Source organism: Hoplias malabaricus, chromosome 18 (assembly GCF_029633855.1).
Source record: "Hoplias malabaricus isolate fHopMal1 chromosome 18, fHopMal1.hap1, whole genome shotgun sequence".
Classification (NCBI taxonomy): domain Eukaryota; kingdom Metazoa; phylum Chordata; class Actinopteri; order Characiformes; family Erythrinidae; genus Hoplias; species Hoplias malabaricus.
Window position 1 is genome coordinate 810,897 of NC_089817.1, and position 17,021 is coordinate 827,917.

The 17,021-nt window shown below is 43.8% G+C and overlaps 1 protein-coding gene across 4 annotated transcripts; it reads right to left on the reverse strand.

Moving 5' to 3' along the window:
• Positions 1–1,890: 1,890 nt before the first annotated feature.
• Positions 1,891–16,645, reverse strand: stard7 (StAR related lipid transfer domain containing 7). Of its 4 annotated transcripts, none has more exons than XM_066650641.1 (10): positions 16,526–16,645; positions 16,120–16,229; positions 14,804–15,339; positions 13,934–14,097; positions 12,817–12,866; positions 12,420–12,530; positions 11,798–11,880; positions 9,435–9,534; positions 9,207–9,291; positions 1,891–8,023 (listed from the first exon to the last, which is right to left on the reverse strand). In XM_066650641.1, exons 3-10 carry the CDS (start codon positions 15,250–15,252, stop codon positions 7,875–7,877), a joined length of 1,191 nt encoding a protein of 396 aa, XP_066506738.1. In that variant the 5' UTR covers positions 15,253–15,339; positions 16,120–16,229; positions 16,526–16,645; the 3' UTR covers positions 1,891–7,874. The 4 variants fall into 4 exon arrangements, with proteins under 4 accessions (XP_066506738.1, XP_066506740.1, XP_066506742.1 ...); XM_066650643.1 differs by having other exon boundaries at positions 16,478–16,548; XM_066650645.1 differs by lacking the exon at positions 16,526–16,645 and adding an exon at positions 16,470–16,506.
• Between the last annotated feature and the right edge of the window lie 376 nt (positions 16,646–17,021).

Genomic DNA, 17,021 nt, shown 5'->3' on the forward strand with positions numbered 1-17,021 from the left:
TTACAGACCTTAGTTCATCTGTGGCTCTGCATACTTCCCCCCTGTTCCTCAGCGCTCAGGAACCCCACAGAGCAGGTGTGATGTGGTGGTGGATCATTCTCAGCGCTGCAGTGACACTGACGTGGTGGTGGTGTGTTAGTGTGTGTTGTGCTGGTGTAGAGTGGATCAGACACAGCAGTGCTGCTGGAGTTTTAAACTGTGGTCATAATGTTTTGATCAAAGACCTTGTGGGCTTTTCCTCGTGTGCAGTGGACGGTACCAACCAAAAGCTGGGTCTAGCCCCTCTGGTCCGATCCCACAGGAGAGCTCCTGTAGCACAACTGTGGTTTACTCTGTTCTGACCCCTTTCTATCAGAGAGGTGTGTGCTGAGACTAGTCCACTGCCCCTCTGTCATGTCTCTAACGGACAGCTATGACCTCGTTTACCATCCAAACGCACAGCAGTCATTGGCCTTTCACAACGTAGAGGATTGTGGAGGTTGTGGGATCGATTCCCGCTCCGGGTGACTGTCTGTGAGGAGTGTGGTGTGTTCTCTCTGTGTCTGCGTGGGTTTCCTCCGGGAGACTGTCTGTGAGGAGTGTGGTGTGTTCTCCCTGTGTCTGCGTGGGTTTCCTCCGGGTGACTGTCTGTGAGGAGTGTGGTGTGTTCTCTTTGTGTCTGCGTGGGTTTCCTCCGGGTGACTGTCTGTGAGGAGTGTGGTGTTCTCCCTGTGTCTGCGTGGGTTTCCTCCGGGTGACTGTCTGTGAGGAGTGTGGTGTGTTCTCCCTGTGTCTGCGTGGGTTTCCTCCGGGTGACTGTCTGTGAGGAGTGTGGTGTGTTCTCCCTGTGTCTGCGTGGGTTTCCTCCGGGTGACTGTCTGTGAGGAGTGTGGTGTGTTCTCTCTGTGTCTGCGTGGGTTTCCTCCGGGTGACTGTCTGTGAGGAGTGTGGTGTTCTCCCTGTGTCTGCGTGGGTTTCCTCCGGGTGACTGTCTGTGAGGAGTGTGGTGTTCTCTCTGTGTCTGCGTGGGTTTCCTCCGGGTGACTGTCTGTGAGGAGTGTGGTGTGTTCTCCCTGTGTCTGCGTGGGTTTCCTCCGGGTGACTGTCTGTGAGGAGTGTGGTGTGTTCTCTCTGTGTCTGCGTGGGTTTCCTCCGGGTGACTGTCTGTGAGGAGTGTGGTGTGTTCTCCCTGTGTCTGCGTGGGTTTCCTCCGGGTGACTGTCTGTGAGGAGTGTGGTGTGTTCTCCCTGTGTCTGCGTGGGTTTCCTCCGGGTGACTGTCTGTGAGGAGTGTGGTGTGTTCTCTCTGTGTCTGTGTGGGTTTCCTCCGGGTGACTGTCTGTGAGGAGTGTGGTGTGTTCTCTCTGTGTCTGTGTGGGTTTCCTCCGGGTGACTGTCTGTGAGGAGTGTGGTGTGTTCTCTCTGTGTCTGCGTGGGTTTCCTCCGGGTGCTCCTGTTGCCCTGTGAAGGACTGGCGCCCCTCCAGGGTGTATTCCCACCTTGCGCCCAATGATTCCATGTAGGCTCTGGACCCACCGCGACCCTGAATTGGACAATTATTGGATAATGAATGAATGAATGTTTTTATCAGGTCTGAGGCCATCCCTGAATCAGTGAGTGAGTGAGTATCTACAGAATGATGAAGCTTCAGTGCCTCTGGGATGAGCTGGAGTGGTGTCTGTGATCCAGAACTAAACCAGAACTAATGAAGGCCATCAGACACTCACGTCCATCTTCCGCTCTTCATTGTAAAGCCTTTTATCAAGACGTAAAAAACTGTTACTGCATCAAAGAGGAACACACTCCCAATTTTCTGTGTTCAGTCCCTTATCGTTTGAACGTGTAGCGTCTGAAAGAACAGGAAAGTGTCGTTCAAATCACAGCAGTGGAAGCGTAAGTTAAGAACGTAAATAACTTTATTGACACTATTTGGTGAATTATTAACAAACGGCACATGGAGAAATCAGAAACATCCAGGAAAAGCTTGCATCATCATTTATCCTCATTGTTTTTTCATGCATCTGTTATCACACACACACATTGAAAAACTGTAGAAATATAAACAATGAGCCCCTCACTGAATCAGCGCTAGATCAGGGGACAGCAGGAAGTGCTACATTCACAAACTGATTCAAAACTGAGTTAAACCTGCAGTCAGAATTCCCTCGGTGTCAGTCGCTAAACAAGAAACACTCTCAGATGCTACATTCCCAGCAGCGGTGAGGTGTGTGTGTGTGTGTTCACCTACATGAACATGTCGTAACAACTGACACAACCCTGCTCTGAGCTCTCGGACTTGTTCCAATTAGAGACAGTTTCTCCACTGAGAGAGACCTGATACACACTGGGGCTGGGTGAAGCTGTGGTAGATGTGTGTGTAGGTGTCACGTGGGTGTACGCTTGATTTTTCTCGTTCGTAAGACGCCTGCATTAAGCCCGAATAAATAAATCAATCACTCGTTCACTCCATGTGCAAATAGATGGAGGGATCCAGAGTATGAAAATTGTCACTCCCAAACTGTTCTGAGAACTGCCGCTTGTCGAACAGAGCCTTTAGAGACAGTTCTTTTGACAGACACAGGTTTAATTCGTGATCAATGCCCTGCAGCAAAGTGTTAATGGAAAAATCTCTGCTTGTGAAAACCCTCAAGACAAACAGGAAATAACAATAACCTCCTGTTTTACACCATCTTTACACTTTTCTTTATCATCATTGGTCTCACTTTTAAGTCTATTACAAATCTAAGGGGAAAAAAACACTCTTAAAGAGTAGTGAGAAAGTTCAATAGTAATTTCAGGAACTTTTATACGAGTCAATAACAGATCGTCAAAAACACGTGAAGAAACAAGAACAAAAATGAAGTTTAAAGTTTCTGGTCTGGAGTTTTATTCCTGTCCCTCGGTCACGTCCCTGAAGAACATCAGCTCCAGTTTCACACAAATCACAAACGTATTAATGGGAGAATGTGCTGCAAAGACATATGACCTCTCAACACCACTTATAAATCTAGTCAATATATTAATATTCCTCATTCTGAGTGTTAGAAGAGTGTTATAAACGAGTACTTCACCCATTTGTAGCATTGTTTCTTTTTTACTCATTTTAAAGGTTCACTCTGCAGTTTCACAGAGGAACACTGTCTGTTTCATTGTACTTTATTTACCCAGTCATCACCTCGCATCATTCCTCCAGAATCCCAAACACAGCACTCATGCATTAGCAAGGGGACCTCTAGTGGTCAAGCTGACAAACAACAACCAAGGCAAGCCGCTACGATCTGGAGATTTTCTCTGGGTTTCCTCACACACAGATTGCACAACTGTTCTGAAGCCAATGCTAAAATAACTATTTCAATCGTGTTCTTTGAATGTTATGGATCATTACCAGGAAAAATAAACTAATAAAGTTGCCTAGTGTGCCTTTAAGTGCATGATTCTTGAGAGAATTTGTCTCATTCCATTGTCAAATAATGCAACTTTAAACAAATAAATACACCTTCAAATAAGTAAAAAAAAAAAGTCATATAATGCTCTCGGAATATCAGATATTAGACACATACTGACTACATTTAAATAGGGCAAAAGATAGGGGAGGGAGGATAATTATATATGTTTAGAATTGCCCCGCCCCCTCGTCTGACTCTGTCCAATCACAGTGCTGTATTTATTTAAGAGCGCAAAGATGAAACGCAGCGAAACAGACACAACGAGCGCGGAGAAATAAGAGCACTGAGTAAAAACGGAGAAGAAAGAGAACAGAGTGAAAACGGCTAAAAACCAGAGCTTCTGCTCCTCGCTCCTCACTGCTGTGCGCTCGGGGTCGGGGTGAACAGCGAGCGGCTCATTATCATTTAAAGGAACAGGTGCTGAAAGCGGGCGTTCTGAACAGGGGCTGTTTACACAGGGGGAGAACACTGCTGTGGAGCTCGTGGGTAGTATCTGAATCTCTGAAGATGGTGTGAGCCGTCACTCGTCTAACGTTTCTCTCACAAGATGTAAAAGTACCTAAATTTATCACCAACATATGAAATACAGACCACTTTCTTCACTCCTGGGTCACTGCTCTCTCTCCATCTCTTCTTACACTTACACACACACACCTTCTATACTAAATACACAGCTTGGAGAGTGTACTCCCTCCACAAGCAAAAGACTTAAGTGCATTTCAGCCAATCAAGTGTGGACGTTAATATAATCCAGAAAATCTGGATTGACCTTGATCTGAACTCAAAAAAGTGCAACCTATTAGGGCTTTGTTTCATGTAAATCACCTCAGTCCTCCATGGAGAAAGGAATCTTTGAAGAATAAAGGAGTGAAAATAAAGGAGGGGCGGACTCTACGTCCAGAAAGTATCCAGACACCGCCTCAGGACGAATTAATTCAGCTGCTTCAATGTGCATCTATCGCTGACACAGACGGAGTTCCACAGAGGGACGCTCTGGAGTAGCTGCACATGAGCCGAAGTTAAGAGCCAGCAGATGGAGTACGAAACATCCCCAGCACTGAGGAGTGTGATGGAGCTCGGTCCGATTCCCTCAGGACGAGTCGGAGTGGTGTGTGTCTGATCCAGAACTAATCATCCTCACAGATATGTCCCACCATCTAGTGCAAACCCATCCCAGAACAGAGGAGGGGGTTAAGTGCCGTTAAAAGGGGAAACAAACTCTCAATTAACATTATTTGTTTCAAAAGAAGCCTAGGGACATCGAGACTAAAGAGAGACGGCTGGGTTTCTCTGAATAAAAGCAACAGAAAATCAAACCTGAGAGAGAAATTAATTCCTATTCCTCAGAGAAATGTACCACTTTAGATGGATTTTTCCATTAATTCTGCTTTAAACACTGAGAACATGTTCAAAAAAAAACTTTAAAATGAAAAACAACAAACAAAACACTGTAAAACTCTCTTTCCCAAAGCTCTACCTTCAACCACTGCCTTGAAATGCCTTTAAACATAAACGTATAACACCATACACACATTAACACCCGTCTCTCTCACGTGGGGCCCTCGAAGGAACGTGGCATTTTGATCTCAGGAAGACAACCACAACCGGTGGACATCAGGTGCTCACTCGAGAAGAGGCTGGTGCTCCCCCCAAATATCATTTAATCCTTAAATGAAAGACAATACAGTTCAGAAGCTAGGCTTTTTCAGAATCATGTGTGACATTCTCAAATATAACACACCAAGACAACTACAAAATACTTCAGTCACGTGGTTCTAGGGCTGGGCAACATGACCACGATCATTATCAATTAAAGCCGAGAACTTACAACTGGCGAGTTTGGGGAATTAGCGACCTCTCTGGTGGTAACGTGCAATTACAGGAATAGAACTCGGTGTCAAACCTTTCCAAATAAGCCTCCTTTAGCTTGTGAACCCTGCGCCTTGTTCCTTACACATCCCTCTCCCTCCATTCACGAGCTTTCAGAGCTGTACAGATCAACACTGAGAGCCACTGAAGTTACTGAGGTAACTCCCCAAACAGCTGAGCTTCTTTCAGAACCTGTGCAACTGACACAAATAAGAAACAATCATCTGACGTGGTCCAAAAACCTCACTGAGCAGCTCTGAATGTTGAAGAACAATTTCAGGGTTCGCAGGGAGCCTCGGGGAAGCAGGACGACCCTGATGTTTACCTCTGAACTCAGTAGTGCCTTTTCTTTCTGGTTCCAAAATACGCCTTAAATAGTGCAGCTTTAACGCTGAAGAAAAGTAATTTACACAATTATCCACTGACTCCACTATGTACTCGATCAGCCAGCGCTTTATAGATAAACAAACGTGGCCCTACTGGCCCTTTACTCTCTTTTCTAACTTCCCAGGCCTCAGAAAAACTAAATATCACGATGTAAATATTGTATAGAAAAAAAAACAAATCTACCAGATTCCTCCCACTGAAATGTCACAACAGTGAAGATTTATTTGTGAATCTTCAGGCCACAGCTGTTTTTTCAGCTACTGAACCCCAGTCTCCGCCGTGAGCTGTTACAGGTTAGTTCTCATTTCTGTGTGTTTTAAAATTTGTGAAAGGCCAAAGACACTATTCCACTTCAGATCAGCACAAAAAGCCAAGTGAACAGCTGCATTCCTCAGTCTTTTTCAATCTAAACTCAGTCTGAAGCGTCTGAGGAATCAAGGACCGCGAGTCAAATGCATTTTTCTGAATTAAGGAAAGAACTGGAAGCTCGCAGCGTTAAATAGATTTGTAAAAGAAGCCAAGGGCAAGCTGCTGAATTTGGTCTTTGGTGTTTTACAGGACGTGTCGAATCACCAGACACTGCTCCTTCAGTGTTAGAAAGCTGGAGAAAACCTCACTAGAACAGCTTTAGTCTAATCCCCAAACCTGTTCACACCGGTTACAATCAGCACAAAAATCTGAGGCCGTGGTTGGCTTCTAATCTGCATTCTATTTTAATACGAAATTCGTTATTAACAATTACACAGTCATCAGAGACGTTTGAGTCGTTGGAATCCAGCCCAAAGGCTTCAGACTGAGGAACAGTGAGAGCTTTGACTACAAAGGCCCTAACACAGTCAGAATAGTGAAGACTTCTCCTCACACACCCTTCACAGGACGTGATGGGGTTCAGTTCCCAGCGTGGGCAGGAACTCAACACAAACAAATAAAACCTTTACAGCGACTATAGATTAGAGCCAATGGCAGAAATGAAAATATCCCAGATTTTCAACCGAGCCTCAGAGTGCAGCTGTGTATAAGGCACTCAGCGACTGCCCACTGTCTTCTGCTGTGGGTTCTTTTGTTTGTTGTCCGTGGTTCTCAAAAACAGACCAATGGGCATTAGATTGAAAACTGACGGAGTATTCCTTTAAATAAAGGCCACACTGTTCCTAGAGACGCCTCAAATCTATCCATTTTAAAAGCCTCAAACTTCACAGTATAAAGAGTTACAAAGATGCTGAATTCAGAGTGAGAGTGGAGGATGTTTACAGCGGAGCAGAACCGCACCATTACAACAGAAACATGGAGACGAACACGAGCCCTTTCTAACAGATCTCTGGAGGAACACCCTCACAATAACGGAGGTCTCCTCTCTTCCTTAAAGAACGTTTCAGTACTCGGTTCTGTAAGAGATTCTTTAGTAAAGAGGTGTGGGTGTGTGTGTGTGTGTGTGTGTGTCAGTGTTTGTAAGTGTGTAAAAACCTTTAAAAGCTCCAAATCATGTAAAGGTCCAAGAACCACTTTTAAAGGTCTAAATTCATTACTGTGATGAGTCTAGACTGTGTTTATCAATTTAATTTAGACTCATTATTATAATTTACCCCCATCTACGTTTACACTGCTGTGTTTCCCAGGACTAGGCTCAATCCGTCTGTTTTACAAGCGAGGGCTGTTTTTAGTGGTAGGCGGAGCTTAACCAAAGAAAATTAAAAATCACTACTTCAAGAACATGAGGAGGGCATTAAAAGAATGGGTGTGTCCACAGCATAAGGCCTGCTCTGTTCTGATCATTTTAATCAGAGAGTTTGATCACGGAGAGTGATTTTCACGTTTGTATCAAACATATTTTTACATGTAATGCATGGTTACAAATGAGCTTTTTAGGTATCTATTAAAATCCTTTCACCTCTGTTAGGGTCCAGGACCATTCCAGAGCACACCCGACTCTCACCAAACTGTGGTCAGTGGTGGTTTCTATTCTCACGACCTGAATGCAAACAAACTAACAGACTACTTCCACACAGCGCAGAGTAGGAAAAGTAGCGCAGGCTGCAGCAGCTTTACTCGGTCTACAGCAGCTGTCTGCGTTCACAGGCAATGTTTTTATGTCCATGACCATGTTCTTGGGCGGACCCCATGTCCTCTCAGGTCACGTTACCTGTAAGTATCTGCCCCCAAGCGTGTGTGGGGCCAGGTGTGTGTGTGTGTGTGTTCAGGCGTAAATGTGGCCAGAGTTTGTGGCGGTGTCCTGCAGACGGTCGGCAGATGGCTTCATCACTCCAACGTAATCACGCACTCCAACCTCAAGGTTCCTCACCCTCAGGGCAGCCATGTGCAGCTTCTCCAGAAAATCAGGCATTCCTGTAAAAGAGAGAGAGAGAGAGAGAGAGAGAGAGAGAGAGAGAAAGAGAGAGAGAAAGAAAGAGAGGGACAGAGAGAGAGAGAAAGAGAGGGACAGAAAGAGAGAGAGAGAGAGAGAGAGAGAGAGAGGGACAGAGAGAGAGAGAAAGAGAAAGAAAGAGAGGGACAGAAAGAGAGAGAGAGAGAGAGAGAGAGAGAGAGAGAGAGAGGGACAGAGAGAGAGAGAAAGAGAAAGAAAGAGAGGGACAGAGAGAGAGAGAGAGAGAGGGACAGAGAGAGAGAGAAAGAGAAAGAAAGAAAGAGAGGGACAGAGAGAGAAAGAGAGAGAGGGACAGAGAGAGAGAGAGAGGGACAGAGAGAGAGAGAGAAAGAGAGGGACAGAAAGAGAGAGAGAGAGAGAGAGAGGGACAGAGAGAGAGAGAAAGAGAAAGAGAAAGAAAGAGAGGGACAGAGAGAGAGAGAGAGAGAGAGAGAGAAAGAAAGAGACAGGAGAGGGACAGAGAGAGACAGAGTTAGCAGGTGTTAAGAACTGCAGAACAACTGGATACTCAGTGAAAACCTGTAATAAAATCTTAACATCCTCCAGTGACTAATTGAACATGGATGGAGGGAGAAGCCGAGGGAGAGCTGGACTGATGAAGAGGACGAGTGGACAACAAACGTGACATCAGACGTGAGCATGCAGAGACGATGAAAAGCAGGTTGCTATCAGTGTGTGGTAAAAACAGTAAAAGATACTCAGCTCTCACTGAACACGAAAACAACTGCAGCTTCAACACAGAAGATTCAGCCGTTTCACATTTAAACTTAAACCAAACGCCACTTATTTTCACCTCCTTTCAACTCAACCTCTCAAAGGAGAAATTAGTCATCATCCTCCAGTAATTCTTCATGCTCTGCTTGAAGCACAGTTATTCTGACACCTAGTGGCTGGGATGTTTCACTGATCATGGACTTAAACTATTTTAAAATCATCCCCATGTAAGGGACCCACTCTATGGAGATTAAGTCGAGTGATTTGATTCTTCATCTCAAGTCAGCTGCCCTTTACAGAGACAATATAAAACATAAAAGATTGTTGGCTACTTATCTGTCTGCTCCTGAATTAATATCATCACACAGCAAAATTAAGAAGAAGAAATGAAAAAGGGGAAGTAGGTGAAGAATAAGGAGAAGGACTCACCGCTGGACACCATCCAGCTGAGACAGTAGCGAGGAAACACAGTCTGAGGGTCGTCACTGTAGGTCAGCAGGTAATCAAAACCATTCTGTGGAAAAATACAGTACATTCACTGTAGAAATGACGTCTCAGACCGGAGTCCTAGAGAACACCACAGGCCTCAGTCTCCAGGTGGGTGTGACAGCCAAATAAAAGTGTAAATATATTCAATTAAAAAGTCCCAGTCATCACCTCATCGAAGGTCTTGTGCGGACGGATGACCATCCTGGAGCGGTACGAGCGAACGCGGACATAATCCTGAGACTCGGGGATGTCAGGGTGCTCCACAGCTCTGCACACATTACACATTGGCAATTATGTCTCAAACTTATGTTCATACACGTAGTAGGGGTGGGCGATATGGCTCTAAAACAATATCATGATTTTGGCCATAACTGGAGATACGACAAAAAAAAAAAAAAAGAAACACACTACTTCAACTAAATAGATGTTATATTAATATCAATTATATTAAATCAAACACATTTAATGTATATTAATTAATATTAAATTGTTTTATTTGTTATAAAACATTTCATTTTACTACAAATGTAACTTTCAAACTTTCAGAAGTGACACAAATAATCTGTAAACATTTGCTTATTTTGTAAACAGTAATTTCCTTTAAACGGACACTTTGGAAAGAACCATCCGCTCACTCCGTTATCTGTAGCTCATTTCACTGGCGCTTTTCCAACAATATGGGCATGTAAGGACCCCAACGAAAGGTGTTCAAGAGCCTCTGTAACATGGAGGTAAACAGGGTAAGGACACTCACTTCGCCTGTTTTAGTTGGTGTTAGTTAACGTTAGCTTGACTCGCTAAACTCGGTGTCTCAGATTATACTCGGCTACGTAGCTGCATTACGGAGGTTTATAGTGTCGGATGAATTCGAGTTCGACTTCGATCACATTTACAAGAATAACGGTACCTCTACATTTGAGTGTAGCTTATTGCTAGGCTATTGTCATGAATAATGTTGGTTATTTAGCTAGATACTGTCATAACAGTCAGTCATAACGGTGTTTTACCGCGGCGTTGTTCAGCTGTTGTCCACCAGTGACGTCACGGTCGCGTTCGAGAATTTCCGTAGGGAGCTCGGGTTTTTCCGTCAATTTAATAAAATTGTCCGTTTTAAAGCAAATTAAGCTGCAATTTTCATTTTAATTCATACTTATATCTGTCAGTGACTACAATAATGTGGAATATTCATGGAGGTCCATTAAGTGGTGCTTAGCCTTTAAAGCTTCACAGTAAATAACAAAACAAAAACGGAATAGTTGTCGAGTCGGTGGAGGTTCTCTGCTGGGGTTAGAGCTCATTGAACTCTTCTAACGGCATTTTTGATTTCTTGATGTGTGATGTTCTGTAACCACACCCCCTCCACACCACTGAGGCCACTCCCCTTTTTTGGAGCAAACTCCCCCCACCTCAGAGACACTTTCCACTGTACGCCACTGCGCCTAAGACTCATGTAAAAACACGTACGCCGTATTACAGGGAACTGCATGACGCCATTACGTAAACAAGTCAAAACATCTGTTACCCTGATACTATCCTAAGCACTAACTACATTGTTAGAAATGATATTAACCCATAATTCTTTGTTGTACTCATTCAGAGCATTAATACTAATGTTTAATGAATGTTTCCTGTAGAAAAGGCCTATCACAATGGTTTCATCAGCGATTGTACAATAAGTGAATATTACCTCAGTTTAACTCAGTATCGACGACTGTGTTTACTGCTTCTAATTGTTTCCATTAGAATAAACCTCAGCAGTATTTTAGCTGCTCGCTTCGTCCTCTTCTCTGGTCTCTTTCTGGAGCTGTTGTGTGGATTTGTTTTAAAAACAGTGGTTTTATTTGATATATTTATATATTTTTACATACCGATAGCAATGTCTGTAGTTTCGCTAAAAGCTCATTGCTTTATAAAGGGGGTGTAATTTCAGTATGTTTTATTTACATCAGTGGCATAGAATCTGTCTTAAAATTTATTGCAATTATTTCTGGGATGATACATCGGTCACAGTGCTACACAAGGATCAGGGCTGCTGGGGTTTAACACGGGAGCAATGCAACTGGGGGCTGTGGGAGGGTGTTAATGAAAGGGAAGCGAGAACGAGAACGAGGAGAAAGATGCGTCACAGACCTCCTCCCAGGTAAACGCTTGCTGCTGACCTGCCTCATCTCTTTTACTTTTCCTCTGAAAACACCTGACTAAGCTCAGTTGGTTGAATGGGAGCCTAAAATAAACTATTAGTGCCGTTAACCAGCTTTATCCCCTAATGCGCGGACCAAAGGCGTGAATCAGGCTTCGCAAATCACCAAGGCCAGGGATTAGACGTGAGTGGTTGGATTGATGTTGGCATGGTCTCCCAAGAAATGTCACCAGCTGAAACACTGTACATGTCTCTCTTTTCCCCCCCCTTTGTTTAACACTTGTTCTATATGAGTTAAGATACGATCGCGGTCCATTATAATCAGTACTGTGTTTGAGCTGGAGAGCAGTTCTGGACTGTGTGATGGACATGAATTGCCTGAAGATTTTACCTGGACACTAGAACCATCAAGTTGTTCTCCATGTCCACGTCGTAGCGGCGCACATACACGTAGTCTCTGGAGTACATCGGATACTGCAGGAGACAAACCAGAAGCAGCAGCTTTACAAAGTTACACCATAATTCACATCAATCACCTCTCCGCGCTCCGTCTGTGGAGGAACTGACCCTCACTAACACTGACCTTAAACATTACCACACGTAAGAGGCTTAGGGGTGTGTGTGTGTGTGTGTGTGTGTGTGTGTGTGTGCTAGAGAGAGATAGCAGAGATGAGAAGAAAAGACAAGTAGATTGGGGGGTAGGGAGAGCAAAAAATAGACAAAGTAAGAAGTAGTAAAAACATAAAATACAGAAAAAAGAAAGAAAGAACGCATGAAAGAAACCCATATATTTAGGAAAGAAACAGCTAGAGAGGCAGATACCTCTGAGAGAGAGAGAGAGAGAGACACTGATATAGTGAGCACTCAAGAGAGAAAAAAGACAGAACTAAAAAAGGAGAAACAGCAAAATAGTGAGGAAAAAGATAAAAAGGAGACAGAGAGAGATTTGTTCGCAATTGAAAACAGACTCTCATATTCATGGCTCAGTAAATAAAGGAGTACTGAGATCTTACAGGGAAATGTGTGGCCCAGTGGATGACCTCAGATCCTGAGCTCCGGTCTCTGTCCACTACGTCCAGTTTAATGACCAGAGAGTCCCACTTCTTCCTGTATTCAGTGTCCAACTGCATCAGAGGAAAACGGATCTTAATTTAACTCAGTACGTACACACACACCAAACACACACACACGGCACAGAGAGACACAATTACACACACTGGAAAACATTGAGCATGAGCGTTACTAATGTGCGATGGTGATGTTGTATTACAAAAATAAGTTAAATGAAGCAGAACTGTAAAGAGCTGGACAACTGCAACAGTGAAGCCCAGTGCGAGAGACGATTAAATAATCACCAGAGAACAATGGGCACCACTTTCATTCAAATACGAATGTGAATGTGCTCAGTACCTGAACGTTGAAGAACTGCCTGGGGGTGATATCAGTGTATGACCCAAACACTGGAAGAGAGAACGGGAGCAGAAAGAGAGTCAGGATGAGACATTCTGCACAATAACAGTGGAGCTGGATAACTGCTGAGACTCAGATACTCCACTGTTCAAACACAGCGTATAATCCCTACAGGAAACAATAAAATAACATCTGAGGGTGGCCACTGGAGGAGCTGCACCTGATTCTAAGGTCACCAATGTCCATAACATGTGCGCACTAGAGGAGTGTAAACTCAGTGACTCTAAGCTGAGGAGCAGCGCTGTCTGCAGTAATACCTTGATCGAAGTTGGATAAGGAGATGTCCACACACTTTTTGCAATAGATTTAAAAGGGCAAGACTGGACCTGGAATAGAGAGCCCTTTTAAATACCTACAAGCGGTGCGTCTGATTGGACGAGAGAGCGCAGGGTGATGTAAGAGCAGGCGCAGCGCTGAGGAGTAAGGATCAAAAGAGCGTAGATCAATGCTGCGGTGTCTGAGTATTTTTTTTTAGACGTGTCCAGAATCGATTTTAGACTGAAACCACGGTTTAAAACAAGTACAATGTTTAAAACAACTAGAGCTTGTTTATTTTCTGATATAATTTACATCAGACAAGCTGTAAAACTCTGGAGTCTAGCTCTATCACTGAATTACAAGTAAACTATTTGGACCAATCAGAACAAACACTCTGTGTTGTGCGACAACACAACTAGAGTTGCACAATATCACTGTTACAGCTTCGTCATCGTGAAGTGTGTATTTACTGCAGTTCTATGCAGATACCCCCATAAATACCCCATCTTTCTAGAGTGCACTTTTCTTTCCAAGCACAGCTGCTCTGCTCAAATGCGCTGCAATTCTTTTGTATCACAATATAAAAAGCAGAAAAACTAAAATCTCAGTATGTTTTGAAATACTACACAGCCCTGATCCCAGCTGTGACCAACAGCCAGTCTTTCACAAGACACTCAGCAGTAAAGCCTCCGACAGCGGTTGTAGAGGACGGACTAAAGCACAGGCAGGAACCTTCACCTACACAAAATAAACTCACTGTAAATCACAGAAACATTCCCCTCCCAGGTCAGAGACTAACCTCTGTACTCAAACAGGTGGCTTCCTTCGACAGGTCTCCTCCAGACTTTGAAGGTTTTCTTCTCGATGACGGCCTCCCAGCCGTTCTCGGTCTCCACTGGATTTCGTTTTGAAACCGACGTCTGCTTTTTCACCGCTTCCAGCGCCTGCAGCTCCCACGCACACCTGCGCAGGGACAGATTCACTGACATTAGCACCAGTGGACATCTACTGGAGTAAAGAGCAGACACCAAATGTACCTCGACTGAGCTACATTTAGGACCGGGGACTGATAGCTGCTCCTTTAAAAGATAATAATTACTCTGAGTTTCCACAGTTTCTCTGTGAAGAATCGTTTTGGATGGAAACAGCGGGATTCATTGTGAGATGTTCCACTCTGGAGAAACTTAGACACAGAACTGTTCACAGCCGTGGTGCATGGAACCAGACGTCTGACTGTAAAAGCTCTTTACTGAAACACCGCCTGGTTCCTGAGACATGGTTTCACAGTCATTTAGAGATTGTTTAGACCTTATCACCTCACAAACAGCTATATACCTGCCATAAAAAGACATATAAATTCATTTGTACACGGTCCTGGAGAGTAGCAGGGGCAGGAAAGAAAGGCATGCCTCTGGATACACCGTATCTCTAAACGTTTTCAGATTTCAGTGTAAAATAAGTAACAGGTCGGCAGAGCTACACTTCATCAGTGTTTCTAATAAACAGGGGGCCACACTGCACTGAATGAGGTTGTGCAGGTTCACCGGTGGTTTTGAATCATAGATTAAATGCCCATATTTTATCTGAAACACCGGGCAGTGTCTCACTCACACTAACAGCCATCACCAGGCACTTAAACAGGAAAGATGCACCTGCTTTGAGGACCAACCTTCTCATTTCATCATCTCTGATCTTCTCATCCTCCCACATGAAAACTCCAGCAAGAGCGGCCATGAGTTTAGACGCCGGAGAATATTTCCCCTGCAGTCTGCGCCAAAAACTGCCCACCAGGGTCCATCTGGTCCTCTCCGAGTACAGATTTGAGTACAACTCTGCAATCTGAAGAGCTCTTCTCAGTCTCTGTCCGGTCACAAAGCTGCAGTGGTTAGCCAGGATGGACAAGAGTCCTTCTTTCTTCTTCTTCCCGACTCCTCCGGCTCCTTCTGGTGCTTTGCGGAGCCATGAGAAGAAGAGCTCTACTCGTCCATTCAGCCACGTAGCAGGCCTTAGTTTACCAGATCCTGAGATATGAGCCTCTCTGGAGGAGCTGGAGCACTGCAGGCGGACCGCACGAACGCTGAAGCTGCAAATCGGACGCCGATGGACAGAGGGGAACATGATGGACCAAGATCAAAGTGTGGGGAACCTGAGCATCAACTGTGACCCTGTTGTTTGAAAACAGCTGAGCTCCTCCTTCCAGCAGTTCTGAAAACACAAGACAAAAATGTTCTAAACAGGGCTTCGACCCAGTCTCATTTATTTCTGCGGTACATGGTTAACTAAGTGCAGCAGAACAGGGTCAAGTCCAACTGAATATCAGTGCGCAATAAAATACAATTAACCCCCATTGACAATCTGAACCCAATAAACATTCAATCCTCTAGAAAATCTGAGTGAGTCTAATCTTTTTTTTTTTTTGGACCAACCTGAGCTATCCATTGTCTGTCTATACATATACTGTCTATACGCATATTAATGGATACTCTATTAGTTCCACACACCCCTCCACCACTCATCTGCATCCTGAAAGCCCTAACCTCCAAATCAACAGGACTGGGTCCATTGGGTTTGTGACTTATTAAAGCATTGCTGTCTGAAGCCAATATTTCAGACAGTCTTTGGATCTTCACTGTTTCAAAGGGAAATTGCTCATCCACTGCACTGGCCACTTACTTCACTCGTGATACACTTTTTAGCATAAAATCCACCACACAAACTAACAAGGTCAAACATTTGACTCTCACAGGAAGTGGGATTTCAGAAAGAAGGGTTTTCTACAGGAAGGCACCTTTCTGCATTTGTGCAATATGTTGGATTTAAGGTAAAACCTTTACATTACTTATTAAAAATGTAATAATGACTACTTTAATCTTAGGCATGTTATATTTCCTATGAAGAGGGGACATTTGAGCATGTTTGCAATGTGTTATGGGTTCATGCAAAAGCTTTCCAAAAGCAGTAAGAGCTGTCTCTCTGTGCACATACCTGTCTAGCTGATCCCCATTCAGTTGAAGAGCATGGTACCTGGTAAATACCATGCAATGTCAAAGCACATGGACCAGGCTGCCTGCTAACACAGGAAATTCAACCAAAACCTGCACGAAACAGAGGACACGGCTCTAAACATTAGCTCTGAACAGAGAAAACTCGATTTTACAGGCACACAATGCTGAAAAGGAATACAAAAGACTCTAAAATAGAGAAAGCAGTTTGACATTAGCCTGGTTAGCTTACTAGCTTTAGCTTAGCCCTCTAAACACATAGAAACACACACTTTGTAAATAAACAACCCTGGGGCTTCAGGGATCCACGGAAACTAATAAACCACACATTACAGCTGTACCAGGGGCTCCCTTTTCTCCACATTCCGCATTAAAACAGCACTTCTCACCAGTTTTCTCCCACTTATTAACTCTAGTGTACACTGTCCGTCCTCATGCTCTGAAAGGCTCTCAGAGTAGCCTGCCCCATAAAGACCCGCCCATATCTTGTTTATAGCGTTCTGATTGGTTCGCTACTACAACTCTCTCTACTACTATTGGGTCGCTGATGTGTCCGTCAAATTTCCAAGCCTAATATTTCCCCTGTTCACTTCCTCCCTACGCCCTAACTAGACACATAAATAGAAGGATAGAATGAAGAAATTATCGCTAGGTACTGTTTATTTCTGTGTTTTATTCCTATAGAAATATTTACACGTTTGAATTTGTTTCACTGAATCACACCAGAGTTACAGCCATTTTATTTACGGTTAACACATATTTACAGCACTTGAAAAAAGCAAACACACCTAATATGGAAATAATGGAAAACAATATGCATATTTGAAATGCACAATTTAAAAAATAAATATATTTTAATGTATGTTTTAATCAAAATAATCAATG